Genomic DNA, 24291 nt, shown 5'->3' on the forward strand with positions numbered 1-24291 from the left:
GCATTTCCCCTGTTATTTTGATTAAGTGCAGTAAATCTATAGCGCGTTATCTTTTTGCAATATTCAGTGAATCTTTAAAGACGGGAATGGTTCCAATGGATTGGAAGATGGCAAACGTCACACAAGTCTTTAAAACGGGATCTAAAGCCAGTGTTGAAAATTTTCGCCCTATTTCATTAACATCAATCTCATATAAGTTGTTTGAACACATTATTTATAGTAACCTCTGCTCGTTCCTCGATTCAATACACTTCTTTTCCCCCTCACAGCATGGTTTTCGAAGTGGCTACTCTTGCAACACCCAGGTGGTAGAATTTTATCATCATACATTCAGATCACTAGACAGCAGGAAATATGTCGACTGCGTGTTCTTAGACTTTTGAAAGGCATTTGACACGGTCCCACATCAGTTATTATTGTATAAAGTGGCTTTGCTAAACATAGATCCAAACGTCCTGAACTGGATATGAAATTATTTAAAAGGTCGAGAGGCAGCCTGTTGTCCTAAACAACACAATATCAACATCAACTCGGGTTACGTCGGGTTTGCCACAAGGGAGTGTCTTAGGGCCTTGAGTTTTTCTCATATATATAAATGACATCACCGAAAATATACAGTCACATATTAAACTGTTCGCCGATGACTGCGTATTATACAGGGCAATAAACCTGTCAGACGACCTTACCATATTACAAACCGACATAAATATGTTATCTTATTGGTGCAATCAATGGAAAATGAGCCTAAATTTAAGTAAATGCCAACATATTCGTTTCTCGAGAAGTAAGCTGCACGATTCTCAAAGCTACCTAATCAACGGGACCGTTTTATGTACTGTATTCGAGTATGCTTACCTAGGAGTGCTATTTGCGGATTCCCTAAAATGGAAGCTATATTGAATGTACAATCGGAAAGGCTAGTAAAATGTTTTATTGTATTTGCCGAAATTTTAGAGCGGCGTCACGAAACGTTAAACCCTTTATTTATTTATTTTTTTGGTAAGAACGATCCTTGATTACGCGTGCGTTGTCTGGGACCTTTATATCACGACTTCGTTATCAATAAACTAGAGAAAATTCAAAATCAGGCCGCGCCTTTTGTACTCAACGACTATGACCCTTATGCTAGTGTTACAGATATGAAAGCTATGCTGGGATGGGAAACACTCGAATGTAGAAGCAAAAAACCAAGACTAAAATTCTTCCAGCGTGTCTTTCACAACAAAACAGGAATTGATAAAGCCACCTATCTAACGGAGCCATCATATGTCTCTTCACGTTATGATCATTTTAAAAAGGTTGCTGTTCCCGGTTACTGACAGTTTTGCTAATTCATTCTTTGCCAGAACCGCTAGAGAGTGGAACGACCTCCCGGAAGATATTGTGTCTATTGATGCCAATCACGTTTTCTTTCTCCACTTGTCATGATGCTTTCTTAAACCCCCCTACAATAATGCCCACAGGGCGATGTAGGTACAATGTAAATAAAATAAAAAAAAATAAAATTTTATTTCACTCTGAGGAAAGGAACGAGGGTGCTTCGTCAGTGTGCGTCGATTGAGTTCGGCTAAACTATCAAGTTTTGGTCCCCCCTGAACGACGTGGAACATAGCCTCCTATATACTGACAAAGCCTGGCAGATCGCCACGAGAAACGGCCGCCGAAATGGAAAAAAGTGGAGCGGCAGACAAACGAATGAGAGGATGATGATGATGATTTTATGGCTGTTCCCTTTGAAGCGGGCGGTTTGAATAGAAATCAGACCTAGCCGAATAAAAACGGAGAGAAAAAAAATTGCACTACTGTTGCATTCTTCGCCACCAGTCCTCCAGCCTCCTTTTAGTCCTCTCGACTGCGTCGCTGCACTTCCAGCTGGGCTGCAGTGCCACTGCAGCGCGATTTAAGTCCGCACTGGGCCAGCACACAGCATCCCTGTCTGTGTCCCCAACTCGGAAGCCGAGGGCTTCTGCCAGAAATTGTTCGTGTGAATGTGCCTCGTCTAGATGCAGCCCGTTGTCTGGCGCCTGGCCCCAATCCACCGGGTGTCTTGGTACGAGACTTGGGCAGGAGAGCACAATATGCTTGATAGTTTCCTCGGTTTCGCCACATGCCCGGCATGATGTTGATTGTACCTGTTGGTCAAAACGCTGCCTGTACACTAGCGTTCTTAGCCCTCCCGCACGTGCTTCAAAAAGCAGGCGGCTGCCCAGGCTATTATCATACAGGGTTGTCTCTGTCGATATTTCATTTTTCCAGCGGTGGTACATTTGCAGGGTTGACTTTGAGCGGGCCGCCTCAGACCACTGCACAGCCTCTTCCTCGCGCACTCTCTTCCGCACCTCCAGTTCCCACTTTTGCTCTGTAGTGGCAGCCACGGGCACAGTAAAGAAGCCATATTTCTTTTCCAGCTGGTACATTCGCTTTCTCCACTTCGTCTGTATCCCTGTCAGGTGTATGTACACAAATAGTCGTTTGGCCCAACGTCCTCGGTCCATGAGTCGCAGACGCCCGTCGTAGCCGATCTTGCTAGCTGCTTCTCTGGCTTCAAACGATGACCATCCAAGATCTCCTTGGACAGCTTCGTTCGCCACCATGCCATGGCAGCCTAGGGCCTGCCTCCCAACTTCGCGTTGCCGGCGCTCCAGAATGTCCCTCACGTCTCCAGGAATGCACACAACAGCATTAGCAAACGTTAGGCCATGGACCATGGCTGCTTTCCAGAGTTCCCTTGTAACCAGAAATCGATTGCAGCTCCATAGGTTACGCTTGCGAAGGACACTGGTGTTTCGCACGGCCGTCTTTCTGAGGTGGAGATGGTGTTCCGCTAGGTATTCTGGCTTATTTGTGAGTAGAATACCCAGGTACTTATAGGTGCCTTGCAGGGGGATTCGTTCGCCCTTCAGCACGCAGTGATCAATACGCGGATCTTCAGGTCCGGCTAGTTGCACGACTGCCGACTTTTTGCTGTTGAAGCGAAGGCAGCGCGCATCCGCCTCTTCTACACAAATGACTAAAAGCTGCTGTAGTGACTCTACACTTTCCGCTGTAAGTACGATGTCATCCGCAAAGGTGAGACCTGGTAGCGTCCAGTTCACTGGCTCTCCTTTTTCTAAATGGGTGAAAGAGAATCCTACCCCCGACTGGAGCAAGCGCCTCTCTAGCCCCGACAAATAGAGGATATATAAGAGAGGAGAAAGCGGACAGCCTTGTCGTAGACCTCTTGTTACAGTCACTTGCTCCGATTAGGCACCATTCATCTCTGTTGTCACCGCGTTGCCCGAATACAGACATCGGACCAGGGCCAACCACTGCCGTGGCATGTCTAACTGTTCTAGGTGCTGGAGCAATAACTCGTGAGGTACACTGTCGTAAGCTTTCGCAATGTCAAGGAAGCAGCACAGGAGTTTTCTTCCTTCCTTGCGGGCGACCTCAATACACTGGGTGATCGTAAAAATGTTGTCCTCCAGTCGGCGACCCCGACAGAAGCCTCCCTGCAGCTTCGTTAACACCCCATTCTCCTCTGCCCATGCTGCCATGTAATCTTTCACTATATGTGCGAAGGCTTTGTAGATGGTGGAAGTCACTGTAAGTGGCCGATAGTCCTGAAGATGTTGTCGGTTGCCTCCCTTCTTAGGGACCAAGACAACCCGACCAAGCCTCCAGTCTTGGGGCATGGGTTCTGAGCCACTGAAGATTGCACTGAAGATCTCTGCCATCTGCTGCCTTGTCTTCGTTCCCATCGATTTAAGAACCGAAGCCGGAATCCCGTCCAGGCCCGGAGACGTAGACGTCTTCAAATGCGCGAAGGCCCGTAAGACTGTCACCCACCCGATGACCTCCTCCTGCGAGTGTTCTGCTGTGTGTAGCGTCGGTTGAGAGGATGTATCCTCTTTGGTGGTAAAGTTCTCCCTCAGGTAATCCGAGAGGTGGGTGCCAAGGTTGCTAGGTTCCTCCCCTGTGCTTTCGTCAATAATGGCTGCTTCCTGGTCTCTACCATCCAACGTTCCGAGGTAGGCCCAGAACTTCCTCGGTGCGTCCCTGCCGCTGCATCTAATGTCCCGGACAGTAGCCAGATCCGCAGTCCTTATCTTCTCTTGGACCAACTGTTTAGCACTGTTTTTCAGTACTTGATAACTGTGCCATTTTTTGTCAATCTCGTGTGTCTCTCCTGTACGGAGCGCCATTCGGTGATGCAGGTTAGCCTCCTGCCGGGCATGGATGGCTGCCTTGACCTCACCATCCCACCATCTCTTACGTCGCCTGCGTCCAGCGAGCCTTTTTGGTACGTGTCGCTTAATCAGGTCTTTAAGCACTGTGATGTAGGCTTGATATCCAGTCGCCTGTTTCCTGCTTTCACTGTTCTCAAATGTCTCCATGATAGTCGCCACTGTCCGCCTGCTCAAATAAGTTCGCCGTGGGCGTTGATATTGTTCCTGTGTCTTTTTCCAAGTGGCCTTGCTGAAGTCTAGCCTGAGGCGATTATGATCACTGCCAAGGCTGTGCTCGCCGCCCTCGTCTACCAAAACTCGAGCAATGCTTTTCCCGAGACGGTGAGACGCCAAAGGATAATCAATACAGGTTTTGCTTCCTCGAGCGCACCATGTGAACTGTCCCTCACATGTTGCCCGCAGGTTGAGTACCTCAAGTTGCAGCTCTTCCGCTAGCCATAGGAGCCGCCGCCCATTACTGTCCTCCCACCCGTCCAACTCACCAAGATGGCCGTTGAAATCTCCCATGATCAAAATATTCTTACCGACGCCGAGGGCCTTCGCATCACTGGCAATACATGTCACACTCGCTTGGTTCTCATCCTCCCGCGCACTTCCCACAGCAAGATAAACCACGCACACTGCCACTGGATACTGTAACAGTTCTCCTGTTACCCAGATGTGGTCTTGGCAGGTCTTGTTTTCCCTCTGCCAGGATGCCGAGCTGCGGCATAGGATTCCTACTCCCCCACCTTTTCGCTGACCTTCCTGCCGGTTGCACCCGGTCCACTGCCAGTCCGGGTGAATAGGCGGTTCCTCAAGGTCACGAAGGTGTGTCTCTGCAACCCCAAAAAGCACGATGCTCTCAGTGTCCATTGCTTGATAGAGCTCCTGCCATTTCTGTTCCCGTCTTGCTCCCTGGAGGTTGAGAAACCCAACTCTTTCCGTCACCGTGTTTTGGTGCTTCCGCCGTCTTCTCCTCACAACTCGGCCCTTCACTACATCACCGTCGTTACAGCGTCTGGGTTGTCTTACTCCTGTCCGGTGGTCTCCAGCTGCCTCCGAACAGTCTGTGCCACCATGGCCTGTATCCATGGGGGTGGGTCCAGTGGATAGCACCCTGGTATACTCGAGTTGGGCACAAACGGGTATAGTCCCATATTCATTTGCCGTGGGTTCGGCATCGCCACCCATGGTGGCTCCATGCAAGTTGATGGTGGCATTTGTCTGAGATGGAGGCACGTCGGTACCGGGACCGCTGAGGAGAGCCACGTAATTGGCGCCCCGCTGCAGCGAGACGCGGAAACACACTTCTCCCGAGTGAACAAGTGTGTTTCGGTTCCACGCCGCTGCAAAAGAAATACGCTGACGTCCAGGTTCCCCGAGAAATGGCTCTTTGATGCTCTGCACTACCAGATCCTCGCGCTCCCAATCTCCGACCGGGCACTCTATGACTCCGTCGTTGAACTGCCAGGCTTTGTGAGTATAGAGGAGGCTATGTATGGAACTGTATGCACAACGCGCGTCGCTACCTTACCAGCCACCGGATTGTCACGCGCTCCGAGTCGACCTTTGATGTTGGTGGAGACTCTACATCCATGTATGTACTTGGGCAGTGTTTCATGTCTGGTCACGTGCGTCAAAAATTTATTTATCAGCATAAACAAAGACAGAAAACACAGCGGGATCGGTTGATAAATAATTTAGTAATTGCTTAATTACAAACTTTACACAAAAATACTCTCGTACAGTAAACCACGAAAACCCATATAGACAACAACAAAACAGAAAAGAACAACAGGAAGAGTCCCAAAATCAGCCCGAAATGCAGCTCTCATTTTAGATTCTGTGCAACTGTTTCTCTGCATCGCATCCCTGGGCTCCCGGCCCCTCTTTAAGTTCTGGGACAGTATGGGGAGGTATCACTGTCCAGGAAGACTTTAAAGCGGCCGATGCGGTTCTTCCTGCCTACAGCGTGTGTAGTTGAATTGGACAACGAAAGAACTCGCCTAAATCTAGAGTCCTTGGGAAAAGCGAGAACCTCACGTTAAGGTCTCTCGTTCTGGTAACTTTATTACAGTTTGATATCAAGTTTTACTATTGCCAAACAACGAAAGGATCGAACAAAATTCACCATCACACGGCACAAATGACCAGCAGGTGGTTTCTGGTCATTAACAAAACCCCAGAACTAGTGGTGTCTTTTGGAAGCATCAAAAGGTGGAGCTCACGAAGCACTAGATGCCTTGGGTTTGCTCAAAATGTGTTGAGAAGTTATTCGCAGATGGCGCTACGGTTTTACATGAATTAAAGTGTTACTCTGTTCGCTAATTTCAGCTCTTCTTAGCACGTTAGAAACCCAACTAATTGCCCCCGATGAAGGTGGTAAAATAGTAACAATATTTTAAAAAATGCCCCGCACGCATTATCACGACAAGGAAATTGTGGTTGTGCTGAGATTTTTTTTTTTATGTGGTTAAAGTCGTCGCCTTAGTAGCGAGGACATACTGGAGGTAAACGAACATAAAAAAATCTTATAACTTAAAAATGCTTTCAAATGAAGCTAGCAATTATAGTCACTGAGATCTTGGGAAGGGAAGGGCGTGGTTAATTTTGTTCCTGCTTTCTTGCTACGTGATTGGTCCTTCGACGTTCTTATTGGCGGATGCAACAATCCCATTGACTGCGGGTCAATCACCACAGGACTCGCCACGCCCTACCTTTCCCAGCCTGTCAGTGACTAGGCAAGGTTGTGTGCTCTGTAACGTTTTATAATGTAAAACGGCTGATTGGCCACTTGGCCGTTTTCTGTCCGTCAGTCCGTCCCTCCGTGCATTTCCCGCTAAATCTAGCGGGGAAAGTGGCGTCACATAGCCTATACACCTTGCGGAGATTGACGGCACGTGACATATACGTCAACTTAGTTTCCAAGCTAAATTTAGCGGAAAAAAATTCACGTATTGTGTACAAAAACAACAATTCACTTTCTCTGCTAAATTTAACAGGAAAGTGGCGTCACGTGACCTATGCCCTGATTCAGTTACCCGGAAAATTTAGCGGGAAAATTCTCGTCTCGTTATCCAGCCACAAATCAAGGTCATATGATACATTTCATGTATTGTAGAACTTCGAAGGTCAAAGGCCGTTTCCAGTTTTTCACTTTTATATACGTTTTTTTGTTTACTCTCGTCTCCGTCACTCGGTAGACGTATCTGGCGTGGGTGACGAATTAAAGATTAAAACATTTCAACCTTAAAAGTAAAAAAATAAAAAAATAAAAAATAAAAAATGAATAAATGATACAGGGGTGAGGCAAAGTGTTTTCTATTCACGTGCTGACGACAAAGCAATGTTTTCGCTCATACTGCAATGAGAGATAGGAGCACATTGGGGGGGGGGGGGGGGGGGGGGAAATGTATGACTAGGCCATAACGTTTCCGGTGTTTATTTACAGAAGAAAAACAATCGGCGGATGTTTGTTTGGTGTTTAATTCGTCAAATATTCATGTATATCGGTGATTTGTTTCGGACGCACTCTTGAAACGGTGTATATTTGGTGGAAAAAAAATGTAGTGAAAAACGTAAAATTTATGTGTAAAAGGAAACGGTTTTTGTGGAAAACAAATGACTCTACTAGCTGAAGCATAAAGGTTTTACACACGCGTCTTTTTTTTCGGTTTTAACTAATTTTGTATTTTGACAAAAACTTTTTAATCTGTGTTTTTTTTAATTTTGTGCTTTTGACACCGACGGATGTTCTTCTCATTTTTCAATTACAACAGGAAAGCATACGGCCTAGCCATAACCCCGAAAGAATTCCACAAAGAATGTTAGGCTGCTCGTGACACTAGGAATTAAGGGTTACTGCTGACTTAATAAAACGCGCACTCAGTAAGCGTCTTTCGTAAGAGTTACCTGCTACACAATAACTCTTTCGCGACTTTGAGCTGTCGTGGCTGCATTGCTTGGTTGTCATGGTATATCGCACTCCTATCGACCTATGCCCCTACAATATAATCAAATGTGAGGCTCATTAACATAATAAGGCTTGCCTACACTGGAAGAATTTACGTGGAGACGCAAAAAGAAAGTTACCTTTACAACCAAGCGACATAACAGTTTTATTTTCATTTTGCCTCGCAGATGCATGTCGACGTAAGCCCCATGAAAAAAAGTCAAACGTTTTCTTATGCTGTACAATGTAAACAGGGCTTAATACGAAACACACTTCTTGCGGCGTGCCCACTTGCCCAAAGAGGTACGCTAAGCTTCATCTGATATCGCAGACGACAAGTGTCTGTTGGTCTGTTTTCATGTTACTTTTAATTACAAGTAAAAACCCGTATACGTTCGTCTTGTGTACCGGGCCCTCGTCCTCTTGAATGTCTAATCAAAGGTGGTCCACTCTGAGAAGCCTTCCGCGTTGTTCGTCACGGTAACCTTACACCATAGCTTAGGATACCTTCTGGAAGCTAGTTCTCGGATTATTTTGACAACAACAGACGCTTAATCGGTAACAGATTACGAAGAGAGAAAACAAAAACACGTTTGACAGTGCATATTGTCTGGAAGTGAACAAAAGTTGGCAACTGTGACCGGAAGGGGGGTGCGACAGGAAGTGCATGCTGTTTTCTACAGAGTTGAAGTGCAATCTCCCCATTATCACCTACAGTTTGCAAACAACTAAGTTTTGATTCACGATCGGTTCTTCATCTAACTTTACTCGGCAAGAGAGCTCGCGAATTCACGAATGGGAAATAACAAGTGCCAAAAGGTCGGAATTTCGTAGTAAATAAGCTCCATGCATGAGCGGCACATATCTCAGAGTAATTTTGTGGTTGATTTTGTCTAAACGTGAAGATTTTGAGACCTTATACCGCTGCACAGGGCACTTCACTAAAAGTGCACAACGTACTGGCGTACCCGCGCACCGCCAGCAGCTACGACTCAGTCTGGCTTACACGTGCTCTTTCAGAATGTGGGAACGACATGCCAACCGGACGAGGCCAAACCAAATTGGTAAGCCTACACATTTTCTATACGTTGATTCACCGCAGGCACAGAGGCAGGACGAACGCCGGCACATTGCACTTTTGGCGATGAGGGATCGGCTCGTAGCCTCGGCGGCGCTCTGACCTGATGTGAAACATAAAATCGTTGTTTATGCAAGTGAGGCCTGCTGTGTTGTAAAAATAATAACTGCCGCACACTCCTTTCTTTAAACTGCAGCAGACTATGGCTGATGAAACCCTATTACAGTTTTACCAGTCATCTTTCTGATTGAAAGTAGAAAGGTTGCAAGACATCTTGACTACAGGTAAAATACGTAGGCCATAGGATAAAAACCAAACCCACAAAACGCGCGAAATATTTTACATTGTACTTGTTAACCTGATTGCGTTCGCTTTTTGTAAGCTCGCGTGTTGTTGCTTCCGCACCACAGACTGACAGGTCGTCCGGTCCCGAAATGCGGTATACTATCGTGTGTTTGTGTACCGCAACTCGCTGGCGCAATAGTCTACGAGAGTGAAAAAGAACAGTAAAAATAAGGTTAACTAAAAGAGAAAGAGTGATAACAAAAAAACTATAGAAGATAGGAAATGAAGAGGAAAAGAAGATAAGGAGATATTAAACATCAGCTTCTAGATAACAAAAGCCATACTGCAGGACTTGTTAGGACACCTGCCGGATGCCCGCATAGAGCAAATATTTGGCGCGAGTGTAACGTCAGCGTTTGGCTGGAACTTGCGGTCATTCAATAAAAAGAGCAGCAAAGACACCTAAGACTGCTTACGTGTAGGAAGGCGAAAGCATTCGTGCACACAGCGCATGGCTACAAGCAGCGCGCCACGTCTTCCTGTCGCAGACGGCGCTCCGGCTGTGACGTCACGCTCCCCCACTGCGCAGGCGTGGCGAACGCCGCCGGCTTCACGACAGTTTCCGTGACAAAGCATCTGCGTTGCTGTGCTTTTCTCTGTGTTTGATATCTGACGAGCCCTCTTTGACATTGAGCGCACTCGCCAGCTCTTGTGACGAGTAATATGCGTTGCTGCGCTTTTGTGTGTGTTTTATTTCTGAGGCGCGTGCTTGATGACCAATTTTTATGACCATCTTTCGGGGACAACGCCGCCACTTTTTCGCGTAATGGGACAACTAAGGATTTCGCCTTAAATAAACGCTGAAGCAGCACTCGCGCACTGGCCTACAGGAGATGACGTAAAAAATCGAGCACCGCGGATTGGTTATCTATGAGATGTTGGATAAAACGAGGCAGGGAAAAAGAAGGAATAAAGAACAGGGAATAGGGTGGGGAGGTACCAGGCCTGATTTCATCGTCAGCCCGGGGCCCTCGGAGATACCTAATCCATAATTCGGGAATTAAGGAAAGTGGCTATACGACTACTGCTCTCTCTCGCTCCTGCTTTTCTACGGCGCTTTTCATACGCAGGTAAGAAAGAGGTACACCGTTCGTCTCGCGAGGAGAAACGAAGGTGGAATCGGGTTGGTTCAGGTTCCCTATCTGCTTCCTTTCGGCACTCCGCAGTCTCGCTCGCCTTTGTGCTTGCATTTCCACAACAATGGGTTTCACATACACTCGCTTTGGGTCAGCTAGAGTTCCTGTATAGGCTCCCTACGGGAGCCAGAGTTGCGCGTTCATCCCCGTAGCGCCGTCTTTCCTGCACGGCATGTTGATCCTGCTCCTCACGTGACTGAATTCGGCGAATAGCGGCGCCGCGCGTTCAAGGCGCGTGGCGCGCTCAAAAGCAGGGGAACGTACTGTCGGGGCGCGTGCAACGTCTACTTTCCTGCACGGCATTTGATCCGGATCCTCACGTGATCGGAACTCGGCGAATAGCGGCGCGGCGGCACGTGGAAAACAGACGCGCAACTCTGGCTCCCGTAGGGAGCCTATACAGGAACTCTAGGGTCACCAAGCCTCTCGCTCTTGACAAATAATGAGTTAGTTCACCTACATCCTGAGCAATCGTCGGCAAATGAACAAACACCCGGTATGCGTATATGGCTGGCTGCCTCAAAAAACCGAGCGGCCATTATGTGTGCCGTGCGACCGCTTCCCGTGATTCTGGAATTATCGAAAAGGGCGCATTGAGAGCGCTCCATCCAAGCGGCGGCCGTGGCGGCCTGGTCCTTATTTGAGGGTCTGCTTGAAGAAGTCGTCGTGCGGGAGCTGAACGAACTCTTCCGGAAGGTCAGCGGGAGCCCAGTTGGACAGGTCGGTGTCCGGCAGGTCCTTGCAGTTGAGCAGTGGATTCCTAAGGAAAAACATAAAATAGCGTTGGAATATTGCCCCTGACAAATAGCGGTAGACGAGTGTAATAAGCGTTTAGCATGGCCTGCTTGTGGACTGAACATCAGAAACAAGTACCATACAGCCTGTGACGGCGACGGAAGGGCGACAAATCCGAAGTAGCGGGCTAAATAATTGGGGTTGTGTGGGTATTCATACAGCCTGTAGGTGGTCAGCCATTTCAAAGTTGCGACGAGTCACTCGCTGTACATGAGCAATTTAGCCAGTGCAGTACAACCGCGGGCCTGCTGTCTGATACGCGACCGCGCGCCGGTACGATGCTCATCCAGATCGAAACGCTCAGGGGTGGGGATTGAGCCCAGGATCCCTGGGTTCTGGAGCACGAGCTTTCGCTCCACGTGCTCCGAGCTGATGTGCGCTAGACTACTCGGCCACCGATCCCCATACCTTCGGGCTACCTCTGTTTTTGTCTACGTGCTATGTTCCGGAAGCTTCTACGCCAGAACGGTCGATAACAGCCAAGAAACAAAAAAAGTGAAACTTTCGTGAAGAGCAAATATTGTGAAAATAATGAACTGGGGCGGCGGAAAAGTGATGCTGCCGCGTGCTCTGCCAACTCCGCCGGCACCTGGAAACGCACGTGGTTAGTGTCTCGCCCATAACAAGGGCAATCTGAATAGAAACTCAGAGAATGCTCCCTAAAAACAAAACAGCTGCAAAGCAAACTTTCGCTCAAAGTGGTGTCGAGCTGCGATAAACCGAGCAGCGATAAACCGAGGCAAAACAACAACAACAACAACATTAAATTCAAAGTTCGAAGTCAACTCGTCGACTTGTCATGCTCCTAAGGTTGAAGAACACTTCAGAAATGGATCTGTATCATCAACCATGAGATCAGAGCGGAAGCGGAACTGTGAGGTTCACTTACGAGGAGTTGAGCTCGGTTCAACTTTTCACACAGCACCGTTTTCTTACGTTACGTTTAAGTCACCGAAACATTAGTGTCTCGAATGTCGTGTACCAGGCCATCTCCTTGAATTGGGTGCCAGGCTTAATACGAAGCACAGATTTCCCGGTGACTGTTCGTAACGTAACTTAAGAAAACGGGTCTGTGTGAACCAGCCTTGAGTCATGACCTAATCGTATTAACGGCGAGATGTTTTGCTGGCGCCCTCCTATGGTTCCCTCTCTTGACGTCATTACCTCGCGAACAACAAGTGCGATGGTGTTTGTGATGAGCAGGGTGGAAGCTTGAAATCATTGCACTCTGAAACCAACACTGGCAACACCGTCAAAATTTAAGTTCTTCCATTCCTCTCATTTCCGTCGAAGAGAAACCCTTTGCTGACGTCATAGTCAGCCTCTCGGCCAATCGTGGACGGCCGATCACAGCGACGCTTTCGATCGCGCACGTCGCCAATAGACGCTTTCAGGCTGCTGTGCATGGGCGCCGCCATAACCGACCTTCAGCTTTTGTTTCCTATTATTCCGTTCACTTTACTTTATCATTACCACAGCAGGACAGGTTATTGCCATTGTAAGTTTTACTGTGTCCTTCCCCTCGGCATAGGCCTTTGTGGAGGCTCGTGAACCCTCGCTTCAGTGGTTTGGCATCTCGGTAAGTCAAGAGAAGGTCGGCTATGGCGGCTCAATTTGACGCGCGCTGAAAGCGTCTATAGTCGGGGTCACACTGCTGATGCGTCATACAAAAGACAGCCTGCATATAGATTCGAACGCGAGTCATCGCGAGATCTGTGCTTTGAATGCCGCACGGCAATGAGTTCAAGGAGGAAGCTTGGCACACAGCATTCGAACCGAGGATATTGCAGTGACTTGTTGGTGGAGACTGTATTTTGTATGATGCATAAGCAGTGTGACTCCGGCCTTAGGGTCTACGATCATTAGTGGATCAAGCCGGTGGTGCGTTGATTCCCTAGTGATTACGTCTGGGGAGGAATGGCGCACGCCCTTGTTTTGAAAATGGCTCATTCGACGAAGATGACGTCATAAATTCAGTGCGCAGGCCTTGTTTTCTAGGTATGGTGGTGTTGTGTTAAACCTGGATCTGGATGCGAATCTGTTCTTGGCAATCCGCTTGGCATGTTTTTTTATCAATAACCTCAATCGTACTCGTAGCACTCGTGTTTTTCTTGCCCATTTTACTTGACCATTTTAGCTGGCCAATGACCTATTCTGATTAATGATGCGATTAACTACATCCAACTATATTTCGCAAACTCGCCCTCATATTGTAATATAGATACGTAGAACTGCGCGATATCAAGTGGCAATCGCCTGCTTGGTGAATACTTTTTTTTTTTTTTGCTCCTCTTCTGGTTTCGCGCTTTGACCGCGTTCTGACTAGGATAAAACTTTGCAACGGTGTAATTGACTTTCTTCCCGGGGGCGTCCGCGCAAGCGCAAAGCGACTGCCTCGTCGCCACTAACAATCGCTCCGGGGTGCAAAACCTTCGCCTGCGCGCGCTTCTAGAAACTGGACCACCTTTCAGATGGAAGTAGAATTCTGCCGGGGGCTACGTTTACACGACGGCCACGTAGACGTATGCGGCGTACATTCGGCTTTCTAGGCCAAGTGGCGTGGAGCTCAATGCTTAGCCAACTTGGTTTATAAGTGAAACAACTTGTCGGCAACGTATATGAGGACGACTTTCTTTGGTGATGCCACCAAAGCTCTAGCACTATAGCACAGGTGCACTCCTACGCCTACACCAAAGCTATTTTGACGTGCCTCTTCACATTTAGTTAAATCCCATATAATGTTCACGTACTTGACAAACATGTATTCGCGCATCAGGTCGGCGACGTTGAGGTGCTATACAGTTCTCAAGATGCGCAGAGAAGGTAACACCATTATATGTCACTTTGAAGATACCTGCTCCAGTTTTTCGCCTGTCAACTTCTCGAGAAAAAAAAAAAAGAGGTCGGTATGGGAACGTAATAACCTTGACCGAGGTAAAACGTTTCCTGAGAGCAAAGTTTGTTTTCTGCCTAGGAATTTAGGACCGTAAAACTCCATAAGAAACCAAGGTGGAGGCAAACTTGACCTTTTCTGGCCGGAGCCTGGGTATCTTGGCCCTAACAGGTCAAAAAAGTGGCAAAATTAGGCTTCACTTCCGGGTCATTCCATGCCAAAGGAGATGCGGCAATTTGATTTTTTCATATCTGGGATATGTACCAAGAATTAATTTGGATAAAGACGTCTCTGAACTCCAAGAAAATATATTTTGTGCGAAATTAAGTTTTATGTTTGCTTATATCATGCTCTAAATTTCTGAAACTTGCTTAAAACCCACGCAATTAAAAAAAAAAAACTGTAAAAAAAAGTTCGAGTACCAGTCAAATTTAGGTGGGTGCCTAATTACTTAATAATATGCCCAGTCTCAAACACAAAAATACAAAAAGTGGAAGACGCTTTTTTGGGTCCAAAAAGAAGCTCTAGAAAGAAGGGACTTTATGAAATTTCCTTTTTTTTTTTTGTTCAACTTGGATTTAAGTGTTAACTACAGTACTCTTTTTGTTTGTTCTTATAGAACTGATCATTGAATTGCATGGTGATAAATGTTCAGTGTCGTTTCGTTGCGTTTGAATTAAATGACAGTCGCCAACTTATGCAGACACGGCCATATTGAGAGTCAGAAAATGCAATGTGGGGAACGGGTGCCGGGAATTTTTCAAAATAGTGCAAGTTCAATCCATCTCATCCGTTTATTATATCGCTTTCTTTTTCTTTCCTCTGGGCAGGGGTGGGTTCAAAAATACTCCAGTATAGGAGGTTCACTTTTTCTGTGTTGTTGCGAGTTGAAAGAGGAAGTGTCCGTCGTCCCTTTGTCTTAAGTGTGTTATTTTTTCTGTCGTCCTTGTCTTTTAAAGTGTCGGCGAACCAGCGTACGCCTATAAGCGCGAGATCATGAGCTCATTCGCCGATTCTTTATAACAGTTGTTCTCAAGGCCTTTAATGTGTCCATCTGACAGGGGATTTAGAGTGAAATGAACTATAGCACAAAATACTCTATACTTTGTCTCATCGTACGATGGACTAAAGGCCAAAGCCACGGGCCGCCAGGTCCAATCACGTTCCACGCTATACTATGACCCGCAATTAACACTGATTAGGGGTGGACGAATAATGCTCGAATCCAAAAGCGCCGCATCATTTCTATAGCTGCGACGCTGCAGAGAGCCTTTATGTTGTGCTTTTTTGCGACGTAAAATTGTGGAGTCACTCAGTGCTCTTCGATTCGAAGCACTGTCCACCCGTCCCCTCATCAGTGATTGGAGACGCGGGCACCGATACGATTATCGAAGCGAAATACCGCACAATTTCTAGGTAGATCGTGATTGGATCTGGCGGTTCGTAGCTTTGGCCTTTAGTCCATCGTAGGCTGAGACAAAGTATAATAAGCAAAACCGTCAACGTTGTTAATATAAAGCCTGCACCTTTCTATTGGTTGGGGGAAATAAAGCGCCGGATATTCCGGCTTGCCCTAGTACACTCCAAAAATAGTCTGTGCGTCTACTTTCACGCACAACACTCGGAGAGCCAATCAGCACAACTTGTGGAGGCAGCTCAGCGAATGACAATGCCGAAACATATGTTTAGACCAAAAAACGCAGTCTGAGTTGTGACATTAAGCAATGCAAAACGTCACGCTTGCATTGCTTAATGTCACAACTCAGACTGCGTTTTTGGTCTAAACATATGTTTCGGCATCGTCATTCGCTGAGCTGCCTCCATAAGTTGTGCTGATTGACTCTCCAAGTGTTGTGCGTCAAAGTAGACGCACAGACTTTTTTTTAGAGTGTACACTCTAAAAAACGTCTGTGCGTCTACGTTCACGCACAACACTTGGAGAACCAATCAGCGCAACTTACGGAGGCAGCTCAGCGAATGACGATGCCCCGAAACATCTGTTTAGACCAAAAAACGCAGACTGAGTTGTGAAATTAAGCAATGCAAGCATGACGTTTTGCATTGCTTAATGTAACAACTCAGACTGCGTTTTTTGGTCTAAAGATATGTTTTGGCATAGAAATTTCCTGAGCTGCCTCCGTAAGCTTTGCTGATTGGCTCTCCGAGTGTTGTAAGTGAAAGTAGATGCACAGACTTTTTTTAGAGCGCTGATTATGTGAATAACGACGCAGCATAGAATTTTGAATATGAATCAACCTTGATGTAAGTTGAGAACAGGTAAAAAGCACTCAAATTTACAAATTTTTACTTCAGCTGCATGAGGCAAAGGGGTTCGTTGATACTCGTCAGCAAGAATGACCTCGTTTGATTTTTACAGTAGTCTCTGCGGCGACAAACGAACACTCGCTAGGTGCTGGGGTGGCCGGGATACGTGTAACCTTCTGCATTTGTCTGCGAGTTACAAATCTCGCCCCTAGAGTTTATTTTAGGTTAAAATTTCACCTAAAGTTTGTCCTTTATACAAGTAGACCTATCCACGTCTGCTTGGAGAACGCGTTTACTTTTTTCTTTTTCGTTCGTAAAAATTTAACCCTTGAACGGGTTAAAGAATTTAATAACGATAAAAGCATTAATTGTCTAATCAGTAGGTTCATCGATCAATTGCCCAGCACTACTAATTATCCTTTTCATCTGTCGAATTAAAATATATGCAGGTGCATCTTAGATTAGCTTAATGCTATTTTAGCAAGACGCGCACGTTCTAAAAACCGAAGCACCACTTCTTCCTTTGACAACAAAACATTTTTATGAACTATTTTGCGCAGGGCCCGTGAAATGCTAAAAACTTTCTTTTTTTTTTCTCCATGTGACAACGAGTATAAAGTAAGCACGTTTCTTCTGAAATCTGGTAAAAAAAAAAAGGAACGTGCGTAGTCACTATTTGAGCGGGTAACAAGTAACGAGTGCCCATAGTTACTTTGCTTTAGTCGCCGATGGCTTAAGAACGTGGGACGGGGAAACTCTCGAGTTTCTTAACATTGCTCTGCAACCACTGCAACATTAGCCTATAAGAACGGCGAAGAAGTAATCACTAAGCTGGAATTAGAAATATAGGAAGCCACGCCTCAAATTTCTTAAGTCGTCGGTGTCTATAATAGTTACGTGCTGAGTCCAACGTACGATCGTGGATCCGGTTGGATGAGCGCCAGGGGCTGCACGAAGAATCGGTCCGGGTCGTCAGCGTTGGCACAGAACAGCTTGGCAATGCTGAACTTGGCTATTTCCGAGATTTGGGCTGAGCACAAAGAAGCGAAGGGGAACACCAGTTAGAAGGAACTGCAACTCATTTTCACGGTAGAGCTATATCAGGGCCGTTTATGCTGAGGAGGTTCGGCCTTCTTAAAAAAATTTTGACAGCCTGGCAAGCGCAGCAGTGTAGTCTGACATCCCGGGGTCGTCTACTTCCCTCCGCCATTTTGGGGCTTTGACTCATAGGAACTCTGTGCGATTTCTCAGGAATAAAGACGGCAAAGAAGTAACGCTATTTCGTGTTATCGCGAAATTCACTGGTTTTAGCGGGCAACAAGCTCCGCCCATTGGCTGAACTCTCTCAGTATAGACGGCTCTGATCTAAAGTAAACCAGCGTGCCACCTACAGCTTCAAGTTGCTTTAAAGGGGCGATGCAACAATTCTTGAAATTGGCGCAAATACCGCTTTGAACGAATCACTGGCGTTGATAACCTGTGAAACTCTCGTTCGTTTTTTTTTTTCTCAGAAGAAGAAATGAAAACTCAAAAGAAATGAAAAAAAAAAAAAAAAACGAGCAGCGTTTATTCTCTTAATTTGCAGCCAGAACGAGCAACCACGTGATCTAGAATCGATTATATGCAGCTAGTGCCACTAAAGAAGCTAGGCTTATTTAATGGCACTAGCGCAGCACATGTAGTTGTTCTATATGCAGCCAATGGTAATCATAGCCACACGTTGAGGTTGGCAAAGCATATAACACGCGCCGGGTTCCAGACATTGTTATGGTTCGGCTATTGTCGTAATTGCAGCGATTGGACACTGGCCACTACCCGAATGCTTCTTGAGATATCAATTATGACGAGCCCAAACTGAGTGCTCACGCAGGGCTCGGGCCCAACCTATGAGCCGCATTCAACTATCGTCACCGGAGGTACTGCGATCCCCCAGCTACGACATCAAATTAAAAAAAAAAAAAAAAAGATTTTGTTTTGGAAAAGACACTGCAACAAATTAGTCAGTTTGTGGCGTTGCGTGCGGGTAGACTTCGGTCCCACTAGTGTAAGCTCGTGTAAAGTGAAAAAACATTCCAAGCGAATATCGTTGCACGGCTCCTCTAAAGGGATGCCGAACCGAAATCTGGATTCCACAAAGCAAGGCGACAAAAGCGTGCAACGAGATGCTACAAGCATCAAAACATCACTCATACCACGATATATCGAACGAATGACCGTATTTTTCAAAAAAAAGGAGTCGCATTTGACAGATATGTTCACGTTTTGTTTCTCCGAGAAGGAGAGGGAACGGCCTCGCGTCTTCTCCGCCTTGCTACCTTGAGGGGGGCGAAACGAAGAGAGGAGGAAAAGAGATATCTTGACGTCACGCGCCTCGTCGACTTCATTCCCCCCCCCCCCCCCCCCCCCCAATCTCGAACTTTTTTTTTCCAAAAATACGGCCGTCGATTTGAGATATCGTCTTACGAATAGTTTTATAGGGATTGTAGCGTCCCGCCTACAGCTCCTGCATTGTTTTCTGAAATCCAAAGTTCTGTTCAGCATCCTTTAAGCCATTAGTTCTCGAATGAAGGTCCGCGGGTCCTTTGGGGTCCGCGAATAAACTCTAGGGGTCTGCAAAACCCTGCCTCGTTAATCAAGCCCGGCAATAAAAGCTTTTTTTTTTTTTTCCATATCGAGCAGAAATGTTTTAGTTTTGGGTCGAATTTTCCCGTGTGTATGTCAATAAGAAAGGTCTACTTTACAATAGCTCTTTGTTAAATGCATTTAATAAATCATTATTTTATTTAACCTATACCTTTCCCCTCCCCTCACCACGAACGGGGTCCTCCATTATCTCGACCGATCCACAAGGGGCCCGGGAAACATCAAAGGTTGAGAACCACTGCTTTGAAGGGGCACTCAAGTGGTTTTTGGGGAAGCTACTTTTTGGTGCGATGGCGTTAAGGAAGCGTCAATGAATGAGTTCCTTCAGTTTAAAAGGCAGAACCGCCTATTAATCACGCAGGAATAAAATACGTGCGGACTCTTTTCTGTTCCTGCGCCGGCCAATGAAATTATCGTATCTTTGAAAATTTTGGCGGCCTTTGTGAAGTTTCCCTAAAGAAACAAATTTCAGTTCATTTAGATATGTTGTGCATGATAATTTCATAAGACGTAAAATAGTTCTAGTTTAGAATACGCGATACTGCAATTATCGTTTCACAAACAAGGGACTCGGTTTCTCCTTGCCTTCCTCCGCGGGGGGTGAATTTCTCGTTCCCTTGGGATGCGCGAAAGCGAACGTATCATGAGCTCTTTCCCTCCGGGTTTTCGGGAAGCGCGTTCGTCTCTCCCCGTCCTCCCGAGGCGAAAGTCAACGCGGTGACATCGTTTGACATCACGTACCAGAGGTTACGCTGCGATGCAAAACGTTTGTTTGGTTACGGCTTGCCCCAATCGCAAATCGAGGAACGTCCGAAAAGTTCTGCGTTTCGTCGAAATATGAACCTCGGAGAAGCGCGTGGATACGTCGCGCTGGCCGCCAAGACGACACGCAGAACTTGCCCACGACGTCCCGTTTTTGTCACAAACACTTCGACCAAAGTGAGTTCTTCTACGCGGAGGACACGGGTCGTCTTCGTCTTCGTCCTCGGACATGACCGCCTGCTCGTTCTCGGAACCCGAAAAGGACCCCGAAGCGCTGCTATCGTCCACATCGCACGTCGGAATGGCGTCATAGGAAATTATCCCCAGGTCGGCCGTCCGCCGAAGAATTTCAACCTCTAACGGCATAAGGTCCTCGAGCGTAGAGACCTCCGCCATGATCGAAGCTCGAAAAAGCCTCCAATGACAAAAAGGTTCGGCCGGTGCGGCTACCTCGGGATCACTGCGCGACGGAACGTCGTCCAACGCCATTGGCCCGGAGATCATTTTGATATGCGAGCGGTGACCAATGAGAGTGGTTTCGTTTTTGGATGGATCCGAGGTTTGGAGGCCTTCAATTACATTTTTATTAAATAAATAATCACCGTATGACTATGTTTTTTTGGTTTTTAGGGATACTTAGGGCGTCTAAATTCAGTTGTCATCATCAAAACACGAACTCAAAAACCACTTGAGTCTCCTTTAAGATAATGAGGCAGTGCAGCAATATGCTTCGAATTGAATATGTTAATCACTCTACGCAAGTATGTGACACGAGTGTACCATTAAAATATCTGATTGCAAGGCCACTGAGGCAGATTATTTTATTGTTCGGTAATTTGAGTGATAGAAGCGGACTACTTTTTTCTGTTGCTCTTTTGCAAATCTTGGGTGGTCTTGTGCATAATGACGTTGACCTAGTTGATTTGATCAGGTCGTGGTGGCGACAGTGGAATGCGGTTCATCGATTAAATACCTCGACTAAATGGGCACCATCAGTGTTATTTATGTTGCGAGAGTTCGGTAAACTTTCGGAGGTGGTGGCAGTTTAGTAACTGCGGCCGGGAGTCTGTCAACCGGGAATCGGTTGTTTGCGTGAGCCATGGGACCTTGTTTTGATGTTGTACCATGGCCATCTCTAGACCAGATAACAAGCCAAGTTTTGTTATCGCGAGGATCTTCACAGTTCGCGGATAGAAACAATATCAAGTTTTAGTTTAGTTTAGACGAACGCTGTTCAGTGCGGGCGTTGTGGGCACTCTTCCAAACCCTGTTTCAAAGTGGCGATATGGGCTCTGCTACCAACGCATTAATGGCGCTAATAGTCTGACAGTAATATAAATAAATAAATAAATAAATAAATAAAAACACAAAACTGCGATTTGCCAGGAGACCGAACAAGTCGTGTGGACTGGATTCTTCACGTAATCTTTTTCGATCGAACACGGGCCACTGAATGAACGTGAGCCGGAACACACAAAAATTAATTATGTAGTTGCTTTGCCCATGAATTTAGTTCTCAACTTAGCCGCTAAGGACGCATCTTTTTCCCAGAACAGAAAACCCGGATTCATGCTCCTGTCCAATCTCGGCTTGGATAGGAATGCGGAGCGCCAGTTTGTCTGCTTCTTACTCAGGTTTTGCGATGATGTCAGAACGCCAAACTCTTATTGGCTCATTAAAAAAAAAAAAATATTGGGTAGATTCACTTAGCGTTAAGGTCTACCCACTATCCTTCAAATCAAAGCCAATCAGAACTCGGCGTCGTTTCTGACGTCACCGCAGCGCCTGCGCAAGAAGCAGACGACTTGCTCTCACCATAGACCCCCTTCGAGAGTGTGCCCCCTGGTGGGAGCTGCGGAATCCCTGCACAATGGCGGACACAAAAGACACCGCCAGCGTTGGAACCTTGGAAACTCTAATAATGACACTTCGTTTCTAGCTTATGTAGTTTTTGATTCTCACATTCTGTGGTGTCTCTTGTTCCTCCATTGTGCAGTGCTTCAGACAGTTTAGCAATGATCACGTGACTTGTGAACGGAGTGTACTGCCGCGCTCTTACAATAAATCTTGAGAATAGGAGGTTCCTACGCTTTGGGTCCCCAACCAACTTACAGCCTTGCACTGCGCATGCGCAAAACAAAAAGCGCATTGGCTGTGCGGCGCCTTAAGCTGTTCGTGGGGCCCAAAGCGTATGAGCCTCCTATTCCAGAACTTTCTAATATACGGAGCTCGGCACCTGCCCTGCTCTTTTAAAGTCACTGGATCCTCTCCATTCTCGGTAAGCCGATCGAAATTCGGTGGTGGCGGGTAGCTTTATACACACGTTTCTTTTATACCGAGATTTTGCTATCTTCACACCGGCGAAACATGTGCACATCTTCGTATCGCCACTGCATGCCACGTCGGTGCTTGGTGGCGTTGAAAAATAATTCGCCTGTCTCGAAATACGCACAAACAACAACACGAATGTAAGATATCCGTGGAGATGTGCATTATTACGATGTGGATTGCTTGCACAATGCCAAAGACGCTTATAATGGCCAGGAAGGCTTTCGGTAGGATAATGCTGCACGGCGATCTTGGCGTGACTAGGGTGCCTTCATGTGCGCTTTGCTTAGGGTGGTGGCATCTCGCCATTTTGTCACACACTTTTATTTTTATTTTTTTTTTCAGAAGCGCATGAAAGAGCGTGTCCCTGCGCGTGCTTGTGGCGCTGACTGTGCTATGGCGACATTTTGTTTTCGTCAATTTCTTTGTATTTTCCCCGTGAGCGCGTGCTGTCGGCATCAGCTACTACAAAGGGTGGCATCACCCTAAACAGAAGGACATTGAGGCACCCTAGGCGTGACTGGTTCAGAACGACCATTTCTAAGCTTTGAAGATTGAAAGGAACCCACATGGCGATTGCCATGGAAACTGAGACCGATGAACCAATCGCTTTGCGACGTTTGATCGTCTTTATGTTAGTATCTGTTTACGACTGACTTGCAGGCAGGGAAGGCATTTGCGCTACTTTCCTAGGATCCAGTGTCTTTAGCTAATTCCTGTGCGTGGGCATGAACACTGACTGCATAAGACCGCCAAGAGATAGCGTGGCAGCGTGTTCTGGCTGCCATTTTTTTGTTGTTGTCTCCGTTTTGTGGCGGCGAAGTCAAAACTTTCGGCACCTGTTTCTGCACGAGCCTTAATTCTGAGCTCTTTTACCAAATATTGTTTGTTCGCGGTAGGTTATTTTCTGACTTCTTCCGAGTTTCACGGAAGGGCTTCATTCCATTCTGCATAAGATCGGGTATTTTTTACGTATCGAGTTAAGTAAGCAACACGGAACCCGCAAGTGCTGACTTCCAATCTGTTCCAAATAGTCTAAGGAAAAAAAATCTTGCGCTCGCGTAAAATTTTTTTTTTTTTTTTGGGGGGGGGGGGGAGCTTTTTATTATTTTTGCTTGTTCTCCCATATTTGCGTGTGGGGCGTTCTTTTGTTTGGAACAGTACAGAGCGTACGTAAAGGTAGCTGTATTAAACTTTAATTGCTCAAGGAAAGTGCCCCGAAAGCTTGAGATCGTAGAAGTGTGCAAAGAGGCCGTACCATCGCTCAGTGGGTTGACGTTTGGTCCCTTGTCGTGCGTGTAGAAGTACCGGTCACCATACTTGAGGCTGCGGAACTGTCGACCGATGATGCACGCGAATGTCGGCCCGACCAGGGCTCTCGACTCAGCAGGATACTCCATCAGTCCCGCCGTCCACAGGTCCACGTCGTCGGGATGCCTGGATTCCCCAAGATCATGGTCACATCAGAAACACCGGGATTTGTTTGTCATGCCATTATATCGTGCTTAAAAAAACACCTTTACATGTAGCTATATTAGACCATTTCATTGCCACTACAGGAAATATTACTTCCATTTGGTTGGTAAGGAAGAATCACCCGTGTTCTCTTCGAGTTCTTCACTTCAAGACATTGACTAAGTGTTCTGCTGCTGCACAACATGCAACACCATGATGAAAGCGATGAGGGTACTGGTACAACTAGGAAAATAAAACAAAAAAAAAAAAAACACAAAAAACACTGTTTCAACTTTTTTGGGTTTTGGACAACTTCTGAATATAGACATAAAGACACGAAAGCACAGAAGAATTATTTTAATAATACTTGTCTATTTTATATTCTCTAATCTTTCCTGTAAACATTTGTGCCTGGTTTAGTTTTGTTT

The 24291-nt window shown here is 46.4% G+C and overlaps 1 protein-coding gene across 1 annotated transcript in view; it reads right to left on the reverse strand.

The window, feature by feature from the left end:
• Nucleotides 1-11358: 11358 nt before the first annotated feature.
• The window catches only part of LOC120847701 (chorion peroxidase-like), a 137823-nt gene continuing 124890 nt past the window's right edge, over nucleotides 11359-24291 (reverse strand). Inside the window, exons 9-11 of the mRNA XM_040219563.2 lie at nucleotides 23667-23845; nucleotides 17591-17705; nucleotides 11359-11482 (exon numbers count right to left, since the gene is read on the reverse strand). Coding sequence (XP_040075497.2) covers nucleotides 11359-11482; nucleotides 17591-17705; nucleotides 23667-23845 — 418 coding nt within the window. The remainder of the gene's footprint in view (nucleotides 11483-17590; nucleotides 17706-23666; nucleotides 23846-24291) is intronic.

This window comes from Ixodes scapularis, unplaced genomic scaffold (assembly GCF_016920785.2).
Source record: "Ixodes scapularis isolate PalLabHiFi unplaced genomic scaffold, ASM1692078v2 PGA_scaffold8__174_contigs__length_109621045, whole genome shotgun sequence".
NCBI lineage: Eukaryota > Metazoa > Arthropoda > Arachnida > Ixodida > Ixodidae > Ixodes > Ixodes scapularis.